The sequence below is a fragment of the Prionailurus bengalensis genome, chromosome A1 (assembly GCF_016509475.1).
Source record: "Prionailurus bengalensis isolate Pbe53 chromosome A1, Fcat_Pben_1.1_paternal_pri, whole genome shotgun sequence".
NCBI classification, from domain to species: Eukaryota; Metazoa; Chordata; class Mammalia; order Carnivora; family Felidae; genus Prionailurus; species Prionailurus bengalensis.
This window is the reverse complement of record NC_057343.1, coordinates 22,132,743-22,150,531: the sequence shown is the minus strand read 5'-3', so window position 1 is coordinate 22,150,531 and position 17,789 is coordinate 22,132,743. Positions and strand designations below refer to the sequence as shown.

The 17,789-nt window shown below is 45.9% G+C and overlaps 1 protein-coding gene across 7 annotated transcripts in view; it reads right to left on the bottom strand.

Annotated features, from left to right (window-relative positions):
* Window positions 1-5,746: 5,746 nt before the first annotated feature.
* The window catches only part of CAB39L (calcium binding protein 39 like), a 128,569-nt gene continuing 116,526 nt past the window's right edge, over window positions 5,747-17,789 (bottom strand). For all 7 annotated transcript variants that reach the window (XM_043578689.1, XM_043578671.1, XM_043578725.1 and 4 more), the window contains one exon: window positions 5,747-7,819. In XM_043578689.1, coding sequence (XP_043434624.1) covers window positions 7,640-7,819 — 180 coding nt within the window. In that variant the 3' untranslated portion in view covers window positions 5,747-7,639. The remainder of the gene's footprint in view (window positions 7,820-17,789) is intronic.

Sequence of the window (17,789 nt, the reverse complement as noted above, 5' to 3'; positions counted from 1 at the left end):
CAGACATTGCCTGGCTCCAGGAGGTCTGCGACCTGGTGTGGGAGGCTCCTGGTGTGCTTGGGGAAGATCCAGGCAGATATTTAAGCTGGGGGTTTGAAGGATGGGGTCAAGAGGCAGACAGACAGAGTATATGCTGGAGAATAGCTCCAGGCGAAAGTGACAGCCTAGAAGGGGAAAGCCCAGGGCAGGAACTGACAAGAAGCGGGGTTTGCTGGGACCTCCTGGGAGCCAGACCAGGCACCCGGTGCTTGGAGGACAGTGGCAAGGGCTTGGGTGTGCTTCTGAGTGTCCAGGGAAGCCATCGGAGGTTATGGGGCAGGGGAGGGCCGGGGCCAGTCTGAACTATGAGAAGTTCCCCTGGGAAGTGCGCGGAGAGCTGGGGCCCCCACAGGAAAGTACCCCCCCCCCCCACACACACAGCAGCTGCAGTCACGGGCAGGGCCATGGTGTGGCCGCAGAGAAGCTCTCAGGCCGGGCAAGTGATTGGGGAGTAGAAATATGGAGGGATGGACTGGGGGTGAGAGGACGGAGAGGAGTCACTCAGGACCTGGTAGGCTGCTGGTGTGAGCAAGTGGGGCGTTGAGGGGGGCGCTCGGGAAGTCACTGGCTCTGCCTCGGGGTCCTAGTGCCCATCCAGAAGAAGGAAAGCTTAGCCGCTTGGAGATCAGACAAGGGGTCTGGGTCCGCAGTGATGGGGGTCACGGGCATGCACATGGGGGTGTAGAGGTAGAGGAGGGTATATGGGGCCATTCAGGAGAGGAGTGGTCAGAGAGGAGGGGTGGGGGGACAGTGGTCACAGTCTCCCCTGTCCTGGAGTGTGGAGGGAGAGAAGGGCTGACAGTGGAGAGGGTTCTGGCCACCGGTCAGGCACTGTGCCTGGCCGTGAATGAATTCCACCGCCAGCAGCCTCGGCGCATCCTGGATGGCCCTTCTGTGGTGAGCTGACTCTCACAGACTCCTCTCCTTGGCACTGTTGGGGGCTGCAGAGAGGAGCTCTGAGGAGAGGGCAGCATCCAGCCTGGGGAGGAGCCGCAGGGACACTGGGGCATCGTCTCCAGGGAGGTGGCCCATCAGCTCCTCACTGGCTTCCCGCAGGCAGCTCACACCAGATCCCAGCTCCTCTCCATGAGGCCAGGGCCAGATCCTGAGCCTTTCCTGACAGCGATGTTGGGTGAAGTCCTGCATGCCCTCCTTGCCCTGGCCCTCTCCTCCAGGCGCTGGTTTCCTGGTGGCTCAGGCTGTGTGCCACTCGAGGACACAGACGGGCACAGCCAACTGCCAACTGAAAACCGCCAGTCTGCTTGGAAATGTCCCCTATCAAGGTGAAGGGCAGCCTGGTGCTGCCAGAGGCCACCAGGTGGCTGCGGGCATGCCCTCCTCCTTCCTCCCACACCCCAGGCAGCACAGAGTCTCATTCACACAGATGGGCCAGGTCATGGCCCTGTGAATGCCATGCATCGCCCCCAGAAAACGGCAGAGGCTTCTTCCCTCACAGCAGGAACAGCAGTCTGCAGTTAGGGCCTCGCCTCTGTTCCTGAAGCTGGCGTCTGGACCAGGGCCTCTCCAGGATGGGGCTGGGGAAAGAGCCAGGCCTAGCTGGGAGGTCAACCACCTTTTGTCCCGATGGCACTTTTTCAAAGGTATGTCAGCCTGGTCTTTAATGGAAATACCAAGCCTCTTAGTGAGCAGCTCTGGCCCACAGAGCTTACTTACTGCATGAGACACAGACTCGGATCGATGTCGCCATGACTGGGTCTGGTGGACACCTAGAAAGAACTTGGGGCCGTCAGGGAGGAAGGAGTACAGACCCAGCAGCCCTCAACCCTCACTGAACAAACGGAGGAGGCTGAAGGGGAGGAACATGGTGGTTTCCCCCTGAGCCTCCACAGCTACAGGTAACATAAGAATACACCTGAAAATGGGGTGAAGGACTGGGTGTGTTCTGAGGCCCCAACTACAGCAAGGAAACGGGTGGCTTCCTCTGCACGTGGACTTCCGTAACCCCCCCAAATCAGTGCGATTGGCCCCTACTTTTCTTGAGTTCCAGATTCATTTGTCCACCTGCTGCCCAGAGTCTCCATGTGGAGATACCATACCAAACTATCCAGAGCTGCCCTCACCGTCTCTCACATGATTCTGTCCCTCGGGTGGGCACATGGCCACAGCCACAGGCCTGTGAGGTGCCCTCGTCCTCGCCCTTATCTTCCAGAAATGGCACGGAACTAGGTGTGGTCGATGTTAAGTCCTGAATGTCTCACAAGTCCTGTAGCTTCTGCCTCTGGGCTGTGGGTTTGAATCCCGCTCAGCCATGTGCTCCCTGTACCATCTTGGGCAAGTGACCCTCGCTCTGCCTCTGTTTCCGCATCTGTAAAATCAGGGTAATCAGCACACGCCTCCTACGGTGGTTTTGAGGACTGAGTTTTGTACCTCCTGAAGCATCTAGAGCAGCAGGCACTAAGTCAGCAATAGCTGCCTTGATGATGGTATTAAACCCTTAGGACAGCATTCAAGACTCCCCTCCCGGCCCCCTCCACACATCCACACCTGACACACAGGGCACGCACTTCGTCATTCTCTGACCGTGCCATGCTCCAGGGCCTGCGGCTCCTTGTGCCTGGATTGCACACAGCAAACCTTTTCCCCGGCTGGCAGTGAGCCCCTGAGGGCCACTGAGGGAGAAGACAGGGAAGCACCTCCTGAGCTGGCTCGTGACTCACAGGTCACCCACGTTAGCGCCTTCACTTGCAAAACCTCGCTGTGAGGCAGGTCTTCTTTTTGCCTTGCTTTTGGGGCAGGAAACTGCAGCTCTGATTCTTCAGCTCCAAGAGCTGGTCGTGGAGCTGGAATGAAGTCCAGGTGTGTTGCCTTCCGCACCGTCCGTGTGGCCTTTCACTGACTGTGCAAACCTCTCATGTCGTTCAAGGGGAAAAACTAGAGGTCTTTGAGAGAGAGAGAGGACACGAAGAGGATGTGGAAACAATTCCCTCAGTGGTGGGTTTGCAATGTGTCCATTTAGCTAAGCCGAAACGCGTTTCCAGGACTAATGAATTTGGGTCTCAAGTTGTCAGAGCTGCGAGGAGAAGCCAAGTGGCAGCCACATGTACCCTGGCAAGGTTTCTCTGAATCTGGGATCAGCCTGGGGAGCTCCCCAGTGAACTGCGCTGTCCAGTGGCCAGCCCCCATTCTGGAAGATGGAGGGCTCGGAGTGGCTCCACAGACTCCATTGCTTCCTCATGGGTTCCCACTTTCAGTCGGCCTTGACCTGCCCTGCTGACTCAGGGGCAGTATACAAGGCCTAACCCCTCTGGCAATCCTGCTGTGTCCCTCTGTGGTTGGTCCAGAATTAGTTCAATGGACATTGGGTTACATGGGTAAACAAGTGGTTGAATAAATCAATGTTTTGGTTGCTTTGCAATTCAAATTGCAGGAGAACTGAAACTAAGGGAAGTCATGTTTTCCAACCTCTCCTAAAGGACAGATTAACGTATTTAACATGTTCTCCCCAAAGTCCCCCGTGGTCGCGGCTCTTTAAAGTAACATAGATGGCTCACGGTGTAGTGATTAAATCACAATCCGTATGAGTTGATGGTAAAGGGGTTGTGAATTTTTATGTGGTTTTGTGACTTTATTTTAGGGTGTTGGCCCTCATACACCCTCCTCCACGGGAGGGGCTAGGTGATCCCCACAGGAATCAGATGTGCGTCCATCAGACTTCTGCCTCATGGCAGCCCTGTGGCTCTGGGCCACAGAGGAATCTGAGATGGAAGAATGGCCGGCTGGGCAGCAACCACTCCTATCAGGAAATCTAAGCCAACGTTACGTCCAACTGAAAAAGCAAGCCAAGAGAACAAAAGCAGGTGCAGAATTACAGTCTGAAATTAATACCTGCATGCAGTCAAAGGGTTGTTCAAAATTCCAGATTGAATTCCCTATCCTGTAGGTCTCATTTGACCTTCCAAACATCAGACGACCAAGCGGAACAAATTTGCCCCCCTTGAATGAATCTAGCTTTTGAAGTCTTTCCACTGAGTTATCCTGCAGCTCTGGAATCCAGGATTCCCTCTTTTTCCTTGGGGGCCGTGAAGTGAAGTATCTGTCCCCACCCTGGGAAAGCCAGAGAGCAGGTCTGCCTTGTGATGCATCCTCCTTTCCAAGGAGATGGCCTTTGGGAGCAGACCTAGCCTTAAATCCCGGCTCAGTTGCTGGCTGTTTGACATGGAGTACGTTCCTTACCCTTTCAGTCACTGCGTTCTCCTCCACGAGGTGACGTATCTGTAGAGGCCTAGTGCAAGCCAGGCTTAGCATGTTGTTTTACTATGCTTTCGTTATGGTAGCAACATAAAAGCACTTTCCAGATTTCAAAAATAAAATGATAGCCTTGTTCACATCCATCTTCAATCTTTTCAGTCTTCTTAGGAAGACCAAATCTAGCTTCATCTGTTTCAGACCTTTGTCCACCAACAGGCCCTGACTACAGCATCCGAAACCTTCCTGGATGAACAAAATGTTGGCGATTTCATGCCAAATGTACAGTAATGTTTTGGATAAAATGGGGAAAAAAAGATATAAAATCTTAGTTTTGGCTCGTATAAGTAGACTAGAAAGATCTGTAAGTCTATTTGGAAACATCTGTCTTTTCATATTAAAAAAAAGTGTGACTCTCCTATTTCATTTTCTGTTACATTATTATGATCTCTTCCAGGTCTTGTGTAATTTCCAGACTGCACTGTGGCTCCAGGCAGCTTTGTATCACACAGACCAGTTGGCTGGTGACCGAGGCTCTGAGAGGCTCACCTGCTCCTCCCTCTCCCTGGCAGATATGCCCCCCCCAGAGCCGCCAAGGAAGAGAACCCAGGGAGGCCGGCGATTGAGAAGGCTTGCACCAGGGCTGTGTGCACTCGGCCTTTTCTCCAGGGGTAATCCTAACATTTGGGCAGATGCCTGGCTTTAGCCAAGAGCCTCGTCCAAGAACATCATGATCTCAATCCTTGCTGGCTCACTCTGCCTTTGGCCCCCCAGGAGCCTCCCAGGCGGCAGCAGGGAAGGGCACAGAGTATCTCCTGACACCCTGGGCCTCTCCTGGTTCCCAGCTTTGAGGATGAAAGAGGGAGGAGGAACAGAGTTTGGTCTCAGGCCACCAGGGGCTGGTACCCCAGGGCTAGCTCGTGCTGTCTGGGAGAGTTAAACTGCTCAGAGCCTCAGTTTCCTCAAGTATGAAATGGGAGTGGCTCTAGCTGAGATGTGTATTTAGTGCCAGGCAGGCAGTGCTCTGTCAGTGGCAGCCTCACTTGGACAGTGGGACAGCAACAAGGCCGTGCAGTTAGTCAAGTGCAGGGGAAGATGCTGTGGGGCCTCTGGGCAGATTGAGCGCCGCCTAGAGGCCAGCCCGCCCTCCACCTGGGGCTTTCCCTGTTGGGAGTGACAGGAACACAAACCGGGGACATGCAGAGGAAGGAAACTGACCAGAGTGTGTGGCACCTTTTTATTTAGTCAGTCTTTATTTAAATGTGTGTTTTGAAATAGCTTATTAAATAGGATCTTCTCCAAGTTCAATTCTCACAATATTTACAGTGAATTTTGTGCAAACATATTTTGACTGTGAGCTTCTTGCTCCCCCCTTTCACGTTAATAATTTACAAATTTGTCTCACACAAAACCCCATCTACTTCATTCATGGCCTCTTAGGCTCTAGTTTTCTGTTTGACAGGTACTGATCTAGGGTAAGGATTTGTTGGCCAAGAGCTAATTCACGCCCAGAGGAAATAAAACATTTTATTTATCAAAAAAGAATTACAACAAGGCATTGCTTTCCAAATGGAAACATGTGTCCTAAGATGTTGCAGAACAGTATTAGCAGCCAAATAAATTTCCAATGATTATAGGGCTTCTCTCTCTCTTTTTGAATGTTTACAGTCCTCTCTTTGAATCAAATAAGCAAAATCAGAAAAGTCAAATTCTAGGAGAGCCTGGACTGTCCGGGAATGTTATAAAAATAAGCTGACTTCAGTCAGCTAAAGAAGGAAGGTCCTCGAATGCGCCGCCGGGTGGGGGTGGCCGTCCGCGCCGGCACTGGCCAGAGCTGCTGTGAGAGGTCCCACAGGCCCCTCTCCGTTGGCCTCAGGACTCCACGCTGGGCCCAGAACCACATGGACCTGCGCCCCTGCCAAGAAGGGTGGACCCCTGCCAGGTAATCCTTCACATACAAAAGCGACAGAGGGCACGGAGCCCAGAGGAGGATCCCTGGAGAGGCATCCTTCCCTCTCTGGTGGAGAAATGCCCACTGAAGAACACAGCACACGGTGTCGTATGAAGTGTGGGTCCTGATGGAAGGCGACCCCTCACGATTTAGAAAGATACGAAAAATACACATTAATCATTATACCCCTAATGTCTTGCAAATATAGCTTTAAGATTTCATTCCACACACTTGAGGTCTAAAAACAAACCATAACCTTTTTTGTTGTAGGCCCATGCCTTTTTTTTTTTTTTAAAAGAACACAAATTAAGTCCCTTAATCATACGGGTATGCAACAGAATATTTGAGACCAAAATTTTGTAGGGTTTCTACCTTGTTGCCGAAAACTTTGATGGGAAATCAGAGTGGCAGCTAATTAGAAAATAATTATAAAGATAAAAAAAGATAACTTTTGGTCATTTAAGAGTTTTTTGCACACATTTACTCATTTGCCCTTCCAATGGCAAGTTCCCTTCTTTATAGAAGCGGGTCTCACCCTCTAGACCCACAGTTTTGTACATGCCAGGCATCCCAGTGCGTGATTCCTACTCTAAAACAACTTTCACCACAAAAAAATTTTCCCATAATGACAATGAGGAACAGTCGAATTATTCCAAACATTCCCTAACCCTCCAGGAGCCTGTGTGAAACAGCAGTGCCCCCGGCCTCACCATCTGTGAGCAGGTCCTACCCACGGGTCCCCAAGTCCCTGTGACTCCTGCTGATGCATCCTCCCTTTGCTAGGCTGGTCCCCCACTAACCGCTAACCAGGCTGGAGGTTGCAGGGGGTGCCCCAGGAAGTCGGGTGCTGAGGAGAGCCACTGCGACAGGGCTCGGACAGTGAGGGAGAGGGGGGCTGTGCTTCCCTAGCAAGTTAGCTACAGTCCGAGCACACAGGCAGGGAACAAGGACGACTGAAAACGTGGACCTTACTTCACTAGCTCTCTCAGCGCCTTGACAAAACTGGGTGTCCAAGTGCAGATAGGCGGGATGGTTTTGCGCCTCTCGCCCCCACGGCCAGTTCTCCTCTGAGAACTTAATTTTGAGGGCTCAGGGATGCCCGTGCTTTGGGCTTCTACTCGGTAGCCTGTGCTGACCCAGGGCTCAGATCTGCAAGCCCACGACCCTGCTGCCTTTTGCCAACAAAGGGTTAAAACTGTGTTTATCAACATCTAATACAATGGCTCTGATTTGACATAAATCATCCCAGACTTGATTCAAATGAATACATTATTCTAGGTTAATCATTTTTCATTCAAATGTTTATATTCCATCTACCCTGAACAATGAATTGAGAAAAAACAGGCACCTCCAAAACCTTCCCAAGAACAATGACTTTTTCAAATGACATTTTCTGTACAAACAAATGACACGGTGACTGTGGCAGGAGGGTGGGTGAGCCCCTCAAGGGGTGGTTTTCTTCAAGTCCCGGATCTGTTTAATCAGGTAGTTCTTCTCATCCGTGAACTGCTCATCGTCCGTCCTTTCCTTTTGGAAGCTGCTCAGAAACTCAATGAGTTTGGGTTGATTTTTTAATAGAATCTCCACGATAGGCTGTGTTTTGTGAGGACTGGCCACGAACACCTGAAACGTAAAGAAACACCTCGGACAAGGAACGCACAGCAGCCACAACGTAGACCCCACTCGGGGTCCTCGTGCTACTTGTGTTAGTAAAATATAGAGGCCCCAGATTATGCTTCCCCACTGAGGGAAGTCAGTAATTCCCCATCCATATGTGTTCTGGGCAGCTAGCCAGGAGCACATTAGAACCATCTACGAACATTTTAAATTTTACTCTGTTTCGATTCTAAATGTCTTAAATGTTGGGGTGCCTGCGTGGCTTGGTGTGTTAAGCATCCAACTCTTGATTTTGGCTCAGGTCATGATCTCATGGTTCCTGGGATTGAGCCCTGCGTTGGGCTCTGTGCTGACGGAAGGGAGCCCGCTTGGGATTCTCTCCCTTCCTGTCTCTGCCCCTCCCCTGCATGCATGCGCGCGCACGCACACACACACACACACACAGTCACTCTCTCTCTCTCTCTCTCAAAATAAATATTTTTGTTTTAAAAAGGACCCCCAACTGGTTTACGTTGTTATACAGAATGCCTGACCTTTATACAATACTTATTAGTATGTCAGAAAATCATGTGCTAAAGCCAAATATGTGGCTCCTGTGGTTACCATTTGTTTACAAGGGACTTGCTGTGAAGTTTTAGGTAGAAACTGGCATTTTGTGGCAACTACGTAAATAACTCATAATAGTCTTTCTTTCTAAAAAATAAAAAAGATTATATTGGATAAACTAAGCTTCTCTGTTTCAATCCAACATAAATGTGAAACGTAGAAGAATTTGCAATCAGGCATCACTGGATTAACTACACTGAATCTCCACACGGTATACCAAAAAACTGCTAACTTTGCGTTCAAGTTTAAAATTTTTTCCTATTTTAATTTTTTATGACTCTTGAACTCTGCTGCCTCTAAAGGTAGCTAGCTGCTGCTTAGAGGCAGCTGATGTAACAGTGCACAATCCTTCTGAGACGGCCAGGAACTGAGGGCCCCAGTGCGGCTGGAGATGACCCAGCACCATAAGGAATGCACTTCTTTTTTTAAATGTTTATTTTTGAGAGAGACAGAGTGCAAGCAGGGGAGGGGCAGAGGGAGAGACGGGGACAGAGGATCCGAAGGAGGCTCTGTGCTGACAGCAGAACTCACAAACCATGAGATCATGACCCGAGCCAAAGTCAGACGCTTAACTGACTGAGCCACCCAGGCGCCCCAGGAACACACTTCTAAATCAAGGCACCGTGAGCCAAACCTTCTGAATATTATGACCAGTATAGGCAGTTTCTTGGTTCTCTCTCTGCTGAACCCATTTTTTTAACATGCTATTTTCAAACCATCCCCAAACAAGTCAGACAAATGGAACTACCTGTGGCTTCTCTTTTTATAGTGTGGTCTTATTGGCTGTATCCCTGCATTTACACACGTTTCAGAACTGTGATTCATGGAGTTCTCAGGCATGGGTAGAGAAAGGCAAATATCATGACCACAACACAAATATTTTTAACTCAGAAAACTAAGAATACTTTGCTCTCTATTTTAAACCTGAATGCTTTTTTATGAAAGATTAAAAAAAAAAAGCATGCCTTATACACACATTCATTCATTGCGTTCAAATTCTATTTTGCCAAGAGGGATTTGCGCTAAACAAGGCATTGGAAGGCTAGTATTCTGCTTTGCTAACCGTACTGTCTGAGAGGCATGCCGGAAGCCCTGAGTGCTTCGTACGTGGATTTGAAACTGGGGCTCCCGTTACAGTTACATGGAAGTAACTCAAAGCTAAATTCCATTCCAGTGAAGTATAAAATAAGGCCTCTTCATTCTAAAGGCTCCCCACTTCAGGTGAATACAAATCTGAGCGATATCATATTTAGAATATTTTGGCACAATACCTGTCATTATTGATCAAAGACAGTAACTTTTTTCCTATTTAAGAAAGAAGGACCCGATCCCTGCCTCTGCAAGCTGGCTGATGTCTGTGAGCACCAGTGAGCCCACAGCTGGACCAGACGGGGCCCTACCACCTGTGCGGGGAGAAACAAAACCCTGGGAGGGAAGTGAGCAGGGAGGAAGAGAGCAGGTTGGAAGTTCAGGATGCTTAAAACTCCGCAGATTCTCCTGAAATCACCCCCCTCATTGCCACTGTCCTTATCATCATTCTGATTATGAAAGTGATACGTGTGGAAAACCAGGAAAACAAAGAAAAAGAAAGACACAAAGAAGAAAGGAAAAAAAAAAAAGACCTCTTAAATAATTTTTTCCACCTAAAGATACCACTGTGAATATCTGGTGTACGTCCTTCCAGCATTTCTTTCTGTGCATATAGCTATAAATATATTTTAGACAAAACTGGGCTTGCATTCTATACATGGTGGTTTGTAAACCGCTTCCTCATTTACTATGTTTTTAATATTTACAGCTTCTTCTTACAATGAAGTGAGCCAATCACCATTTAAGGTACGGTCAAGGCTACAATAAGAGACGTTGTTGTTCTGACAACTGCTTTGGGATTTTGGAATCCAAGTCTTTGGGATTTACAAATTGCACACAACTGTAGAAATTATGTAAGAAGCTATATACTTATTCCAAAACTACATGGAAAAGCAACTTTAAAAAATTTCTTATTTTAATAATATTCACATTTCCTTATAAATATCACTAGTCTTCGTTTTCCTTATATACTATCACAATTGTATTTGTTAAAGTAGGTAATAATATTATAAATACTCAGCGCCAGGATTATCACAATGAGACATGAGTAGGATGTTTGGTGATATTGGTAAAGTTGGTCACAAATACCCTTTATAAACCTTTCTATAAACAAACATAGAGGGGACTATTTTATGAATTTTTAAAGAGAGTCTCTTAAAAAGTAGAAAAGAGAGGTGAGGTGTTAATTACAGCTTTTCACTTTTTCTCTCCACAACTTGGTTAAATAAGCAAAAAGGGCACATTGAGTTCAGATGAAGACATGATAAAGTTGAGCATTCTGCACTATTTAAAATAGTTGATGGGGGCGTATGGATGGCTCAGTCAGTTAAGCGTTGGACTCTTGATTTCAGCTCAAGTCATGATCTCCCAGGATTGAGCCCCATGTCACGCTCTGCACTGACAGTGTGCAGCCTGCTAGAGATTTTCTCTCCCTCTCTCTGTCCCTCCCCAGCTCTCTCTTTCTCTCTTTCACGATAAATAAAAATTAAAAAAATTAAAGTAGTTGATGAAACATTAAGTTGAAATAAGCATTTTTTACTGTACTGTTAACATTTTTAGAAAAATTATTAATATTACATCAGCTCATAGCTGATTCCTAAATTTACTCAACTGAATTGTTTCCTCCATCAGTAGACTTAGATTTGGCACGTCAAGACCAGAGTGGTTGGCCTGCTAAAAAGAACAGGTCCTGAAGGAAGTAGGTAATTCACGGTCAGGCTTTCACCAAATTAATCTGCAATTCTGCCTTCTTTTCAGTAAGACCACATGGAAAGGATTTCTCAACTAGGATATTTCTTGTTCTCTGTACTTTTTTTAGGTGAATTGTCAAGCTGGCCGTTGTGTTTTGGAAGAAGTGAGGGTGGAGCTTCTTGTTTTCAGGGAAATAGCAATGGCAGCCACTGCTAGGATCTGAGTGACAGAGTAATACACTCAGGAACATTTTCATCACTGGCCATGCCTGAGTTCCAGTTGTTCTAAGAAGTGGGCCAAAAGGTACAGACCACCCCCATCCCCTACCTGGTTTGGTGGGAAGTGGTATCATGGTCCTTTGCTATAAAGGAAATTAACGGGGAAAGGAAAGGGAGCCAACTCATAGCTGATTCCTAAGTTCACACTGGGCACCCCTCTGGGACAGCCAGAATCACGAGACAAAGGTCTGAACCGAGTAACAGACTACTGACTAGACTACTGCCATGAATTCAATGCTTGCATTCGGCAAGTGAGGAATCAGATCCGGATGGATTTGCCCAAAGTCACTGGTGGCAATTAAGCCAGAACAAAGACCCAGGTCTTTTGACTTCCATCCAGCACTTTCCCACCATACCATCCTGCTGGTCAACAACAGAAAAAAACATGAGATGGCATCTCATTCACTTCTCTGAACTTAGCAGCAAGCTAATGAAAATAGTCTAGTAAAGACATTTTAGTAGTAGTGTGTTAAACATTTTCTGCCCCTTATGGAAGGTGTTTTTGGGGAAAAAACTATTAACACAGAACTGTGAAAAAAAAACATTCTCGGACTCAGCTGTTGCTTTTTCTAAATAACAAAATATTATACTTGGCAAGTGAACAATTCAGTTCTTACTTCAGTGGAGGAAACACAGGGTACGGGGTAGGCACATAGAAGTAAAGAAGTGATCAGCTATTTTTAAATGCACCCACTCTGTCCAATGATTAGATGATCCAAATTCTGAGGACAGAAGTAGGTTATTTCTCTTTGGCCACCCACTGAGTACTTCCATAATCCTGCATTTTTGAACAAAATTTTATGTGGCTTGTTCTCATCTAAGATGATGTTAAAATTCCACAGGAGCTGAATGACAGGACACATGGCCTCCTACAATTTCTTCACTCAGGAGGGTCTTGAGAGGGTCTATCATTTATACTGTGTAGGCAGCTTCCAGTGCTACAGCAGTCTATTTGTGCCTCTTCTGATTTGCATTTACTTTTTTATGAAATAATTCTGACATAGAAAAAGAGTACAATAATAACATATCAGATGTCACGTTCCCATGAGCTGCTCTATCAAAATCTAAGATTTTCGGCTTTATGGAATAAAGAATTGGGGAGGAAGATGGCGGTGTAGGAGGAGGCTGGGCTCACCGCGCATCCTGCTGATCACTTAGATTCCACCTACACCTGCCTAAATAACCCAGAGAACCGCCAGAAGACTAGCAGAACGGAGTCTCCAGAGCCAAGTGCAGATGAGAGGCCCACGGAAGAGGGTAGGAAGGGCGGCGAGGCGGTGTGTGCTCCACGGACTGGTGGGAGGGAGCCGGGCGGTGGAGGGGTGGCCCGCCAGCCAAGCAGAGACCCTGAGTCTGGCTTGCAAAAGCAGAGGGGCCGGACAGAGTGTGTTCCGACAGCAAGTGGGACTTGACATCTGGAAGGTTATAAGCTAACAGCTCTACTCGGAGAACAGGAGGGCTGGAGGACAACGGGAGGGAGAGTTGTTGAGCCCCGGAGGACAGAGCGCAGTTTGGCGGGGAACAAAGGCACTCGCCAGCGCCATCTCCCTCGCCCATCCCCCAGCCAAAATCCCAAAGGGAACCGGTCCTGTCACCGAACTTGCTTGCACCGCACAAACACCGAACGTTGTGCTTCTGCTGATCCATCCCTCCGGCGGGTCTGACTCCCGCCCGGTGCTGCAGGGCCCCTCCTGAAGTGGATCACAAAGGATAAGCAAGCTGAGCCTGCCCATCCCGCCCCTGTGCACCTTGCTGATCCACCCCAGCTAATACGCCAGATCCCCAGCACCACAAGCCTGGCAGTGTGCAGGTAGCCCAGAAGGGCCATGCCACCCCACAGTGAATCTCGCTCCTAGGAGAGGGGAAGAGAAGGCACACACCAGTCTGACTGTGGCCTCAGCAGTGGGCTGGGGGCAGACATCAGGTTTGACTGCGGCCCCGCCCACCAATGCAAGTTATTCAAGACAGCACAGGGGAAGTGCCCCACAGTCCTGCACCACTCCAGGGACTATCTAAAATGACAAAACGGAAGAATTCCCCTCAAAAGAATCTCCAGGAAATAACGACAGCTAATGAACTGATCAAAAACGATTTAAACAATGTAACAGAAAGTGAATTAGGATAATAGTCATAAAATTAATCACTGGGCTTTAAAACAGTATAGAGGACAGCAGAGAATCTATTGCTACAGAGATCAAGGGACTAAGGAACAGCCAGGAGGAGCTAAAAAATGCTATAAATGAGCTGCAAAATAAAATGGAACAACCACGGCTCGGATTGAAGAGGCAGAAGAGAGAATAGGGGAACTAGAAGATAAAATTATGGAAAAAGAGGAAGCTGAGAAAAAGAGAGATAAAAAAATCCAGGAGTATGAGGGGAAAATTAGAGAACTAAGTGATGCACTAAAGAGAAATACTCTACGCATAATTGGTATTCCAGAGGAGGAAGAGAGAGGGAAAGGTGCTGAAGGTGTACTTGAAGAAATAATAGCTGAGAACTTCCCTGATCTGGGGAAGGAAAAAGGCAATGAAATCCAAGAGGCACAGAGAACTCCCTTCAGACGTAACTTGAATCGATCTTCTGCACGACATATAGTGAAACTGGCAAAATACAACGATAAAGAGAAAATTCTGAAAGCAGCTAGGGATAAACGTGCTCTAACATATAAAGGGAGACCGATAAGACTCATGATGGATCTCTCTACTGAAAGTTGGCAGGCCAGAAAGGAATGGCAGGAAATCTTCAATGTGATGAACAGAAAAAAAATATGCAGCCGAGAATCCTTTATCCAGCAAGTCTGTCATTTAGAATAGAAGGAGAGATAAAGGTCTTCCCAAACAAACAAAAACTGAAGGAATTCGTCACCACTAAACCAGCCCTACAAGAGATCCTAAGGGGGATCCTGTGAGACAAAGTACCAGAGACATCACTACAAACACGAAACCTACAGACATCACAATGACTCTAAACACATATCTTTCTATAATAACACTGAACGTAAATGGACTAAATGCGTCAACCAAAAGACACAGGGTATCAGAATGGATAAAAAAACAAGACCCATCTATTTGCTGTCTCCAAGAGACTCATTTTAGACCTGAGGACACTTTCAGATTGAAAGTAAGGGGATGGAGAACTATTTATCATGCTACTGGAAGTCAAAAGAAAGCTGGAGCAGCCATACTTATATCAGACAAACTAGACTTTAAATTAGAGGCTGTAACCAGAGATGAAGAAGGGCATTATATAATAGTTACAGGGTCTATCCATCAGGAAGAGCTAACAATTATAAATGTTTATGTGCTGAATACGGGAGCCCCCAAATATATAAAACAATTAATCACAAACTTAAGTAACCTTATTGATAAGAATGTGGTAATTGCAGGGGACTTTAACACCCCACTCACAGCAATGGATAGATCATCTAGACACACGGTCAATAAAGAAACAAGGGCCCTGAATGATACATTGGATCAGATGGATTTGACAGATATATTTAGAACTCTGCATCCCAAAGCAACAGAATATACTTTCTTCTCGAGTACACATGGAACATTCTCCAAGATTGATCACATACTGGGTCACAAAACAGCCCTTCATAAGTATTCAAGAATTGAGATCATACCATGCATACTTCAGACCACAATGCTATGAAGCTTGAAATCGACCACAGGAAAAAGTCTGGAAAACCTCCAAAAGCATGGAGGTTAAAGAACACCCTACTAAAGAATGAGTGGGTCAACCAGTCAATTAGAGAAGAAATATTAAAATATATGGAAACAAATGAAAATGAAAATACAACAATCCAAACGCTTTGGGATGCAGCGAAGGCAGTCCTGAGAGGAAAATACATTGCAATCCAGGTCTATCTCAAGAAACAAGAAAAATCGCAAATACAAAATCTAACAGCACACCTAAAGGAAATAGAAGCAGAACAGCAAAGACAGCCTAAACCCAGAAGAAGAAGAGAAATAATAAATATCAGAGCAGAAATAAGCAGTATGGAATCTATAAAAACTGTAGAGCAGATCAATGAAACCAAGAGTTGGTTTTTTGAAAAAATAAACAAAATTGATAAACCTCTAGCCAGGCTTCTCAAAAAGAAAAGGGAGATGACCCAAATAGATAAAATCATGAATGAAAATGGAATTATTACAACCAATCCCTCAGAGATACAAGCAATTATCAGGGAATACTATGAAAAATTATATGCCAACAAACTGGACAACCTGGAAGAAATGGACAAATTCCTGAACAACCACACTCTTCCAAAACTCAATCAGGAGGAAATAGAAAGCTTGAACAGACCCATAACCAGTGAAGAAATTGAATCGGTTATCAAAAATCTCCCAACAAATAAGAGTCCAGGACCAGATGGCTTCCCAGGGGAGTTCTACCAGATGTTTAAAGAAGAAATAATACCTATCCTTCTCAAGCTATTCCAAAAAATAGAAAGGGAAGGAAAACTTCCAGACTCATTCTATGAAGCCAGTATTACTTTGATTCCTAAACCAGACAGAGACCCAGTAAAAAAAGAGAACTACAGGCCAATATCCCTGATGAATATGGATGCAAAAATTCTCAATAAGATACTAGCAAACCGAATTCAACAGCATATAAAAAGAATTATTCACCATGATCAAGTGGGATTCATTCCTGGGATGCAGGGCTGGTTCAACATTCGCAAATCAATCAACGTGATACATCACATTAATAAAAGAAAAGATAAGAACCATATGATCCTGTCAATCGATGCAGAAAAAGCATTTGACAAAATTCAGCATCCTTTCTTAATAAAAACCCTCGAGAAAGTCAGGATTAAAGGAACATACTTAAACATCATAAAAGCCATTTATGAAAAGCCCACAGCTAACATCATCCTCAATGGGGAAAAACTGAGAGCTTTTTCCCTGAGATCAGAAACACGACAGGGATGTCCACTCTCACCGCTGTTGTTTAACACAGTGTTGGAAGGTCTAGCATCAGCAATCAGACAACAAAAGGAAATCAAAGGCATCAAAATTGGCAAAGATGAAGTCAAGCTTTCGCTTTTTGCAGATGACATGATATTATACATGGAAAATCCGAGAGACTCCACCAAAAGTCTGCTAGAACTGATACATGAATTTAGCAAAGTTGCAGGATACAAAATCAATGCACAGAAATCAGTTGCATTCTAATACACTAATAATGAAGCAACAGAAAGACAAATAAAGAAACTGATCCCATTCACAACTGCACCAAGAAGCATAAAATACCTAGGGATAAATCTAACCAAAGATGTAAAAGATCTGTATGCTGAAAACTATAGAAAGCTTATGAAGGAAATTGAAGAAGACATAAAGAAATGGAAAAACATTCCATGCTCATGGATTGGAAGAATAAATACCGTCAAAATGTCAATACTACCCAAAGCTATCTACACATTCAATGCAATCCCAATCAAAATTGCCCCAGCATTCTTCTCGAAGCTAGAACAAGCAATCCTAAAATTCATATGGAACCACAAAAGGCCCTGAATAGCCAAAGTAATTTTGAAGAAGAAGACCAAAGCAGGAGGCATCACAATCCCAGACTTTAGCCTCTACTACAAAGCTGTCATCAAGACAGCATGGTATTGGCACAAAAACAGACACAAAGACCAATGGAATAGAATAGAAACCCCAGCACTAGACCCACAAATGTATGGCCAACTAATCTTTGACAAAGCAGGAAAGAATATCCAATGGAAAAAAGACAGTCTCTTTAACAAATGGTGCTGGGAGAACTGGACAGCAACATGCAGAAGGTTGAAACTAGACCACTTTCTCACACCATTCACAAAAATAAACTCAAAATGGATAAAGGACCTAAATGTGAGACAGGAAACCATCAAAACCCTAGAGGAGAAAGCAGGAAAAGACCTCTCTGACCTCAGCCGTAGCAATTTCTTACTTCACATCCCCAAAGGCAAGGGAATTAAAAGCAAAAATGAACTATTGGGACCTTATGAAGATAAAAAGCTTCTGCACAGCAAAGGAAACAACCAACAAAACTAAAAGGCAACCAATGGAATGGGAAAAGATATTTGCAAATGACATATCGGACAAAGGGCTAGTATCCAAAATCTATAAAGAGCTCACCAAACTCCACACCCAAAAACAAATAATCCAGTGAAGAAATGGGCAGAAAACATGAATAGACACTTCTCTAAAGAAGACATCCAGATGGCCAACAGGCACATGAAAAGATGCTCAACGTCGCTCCTCATCAGGGAAATACAAATCAAAACCATCACTCAGTGATCACCTCACGCCAGTCAGAGTGGCCAA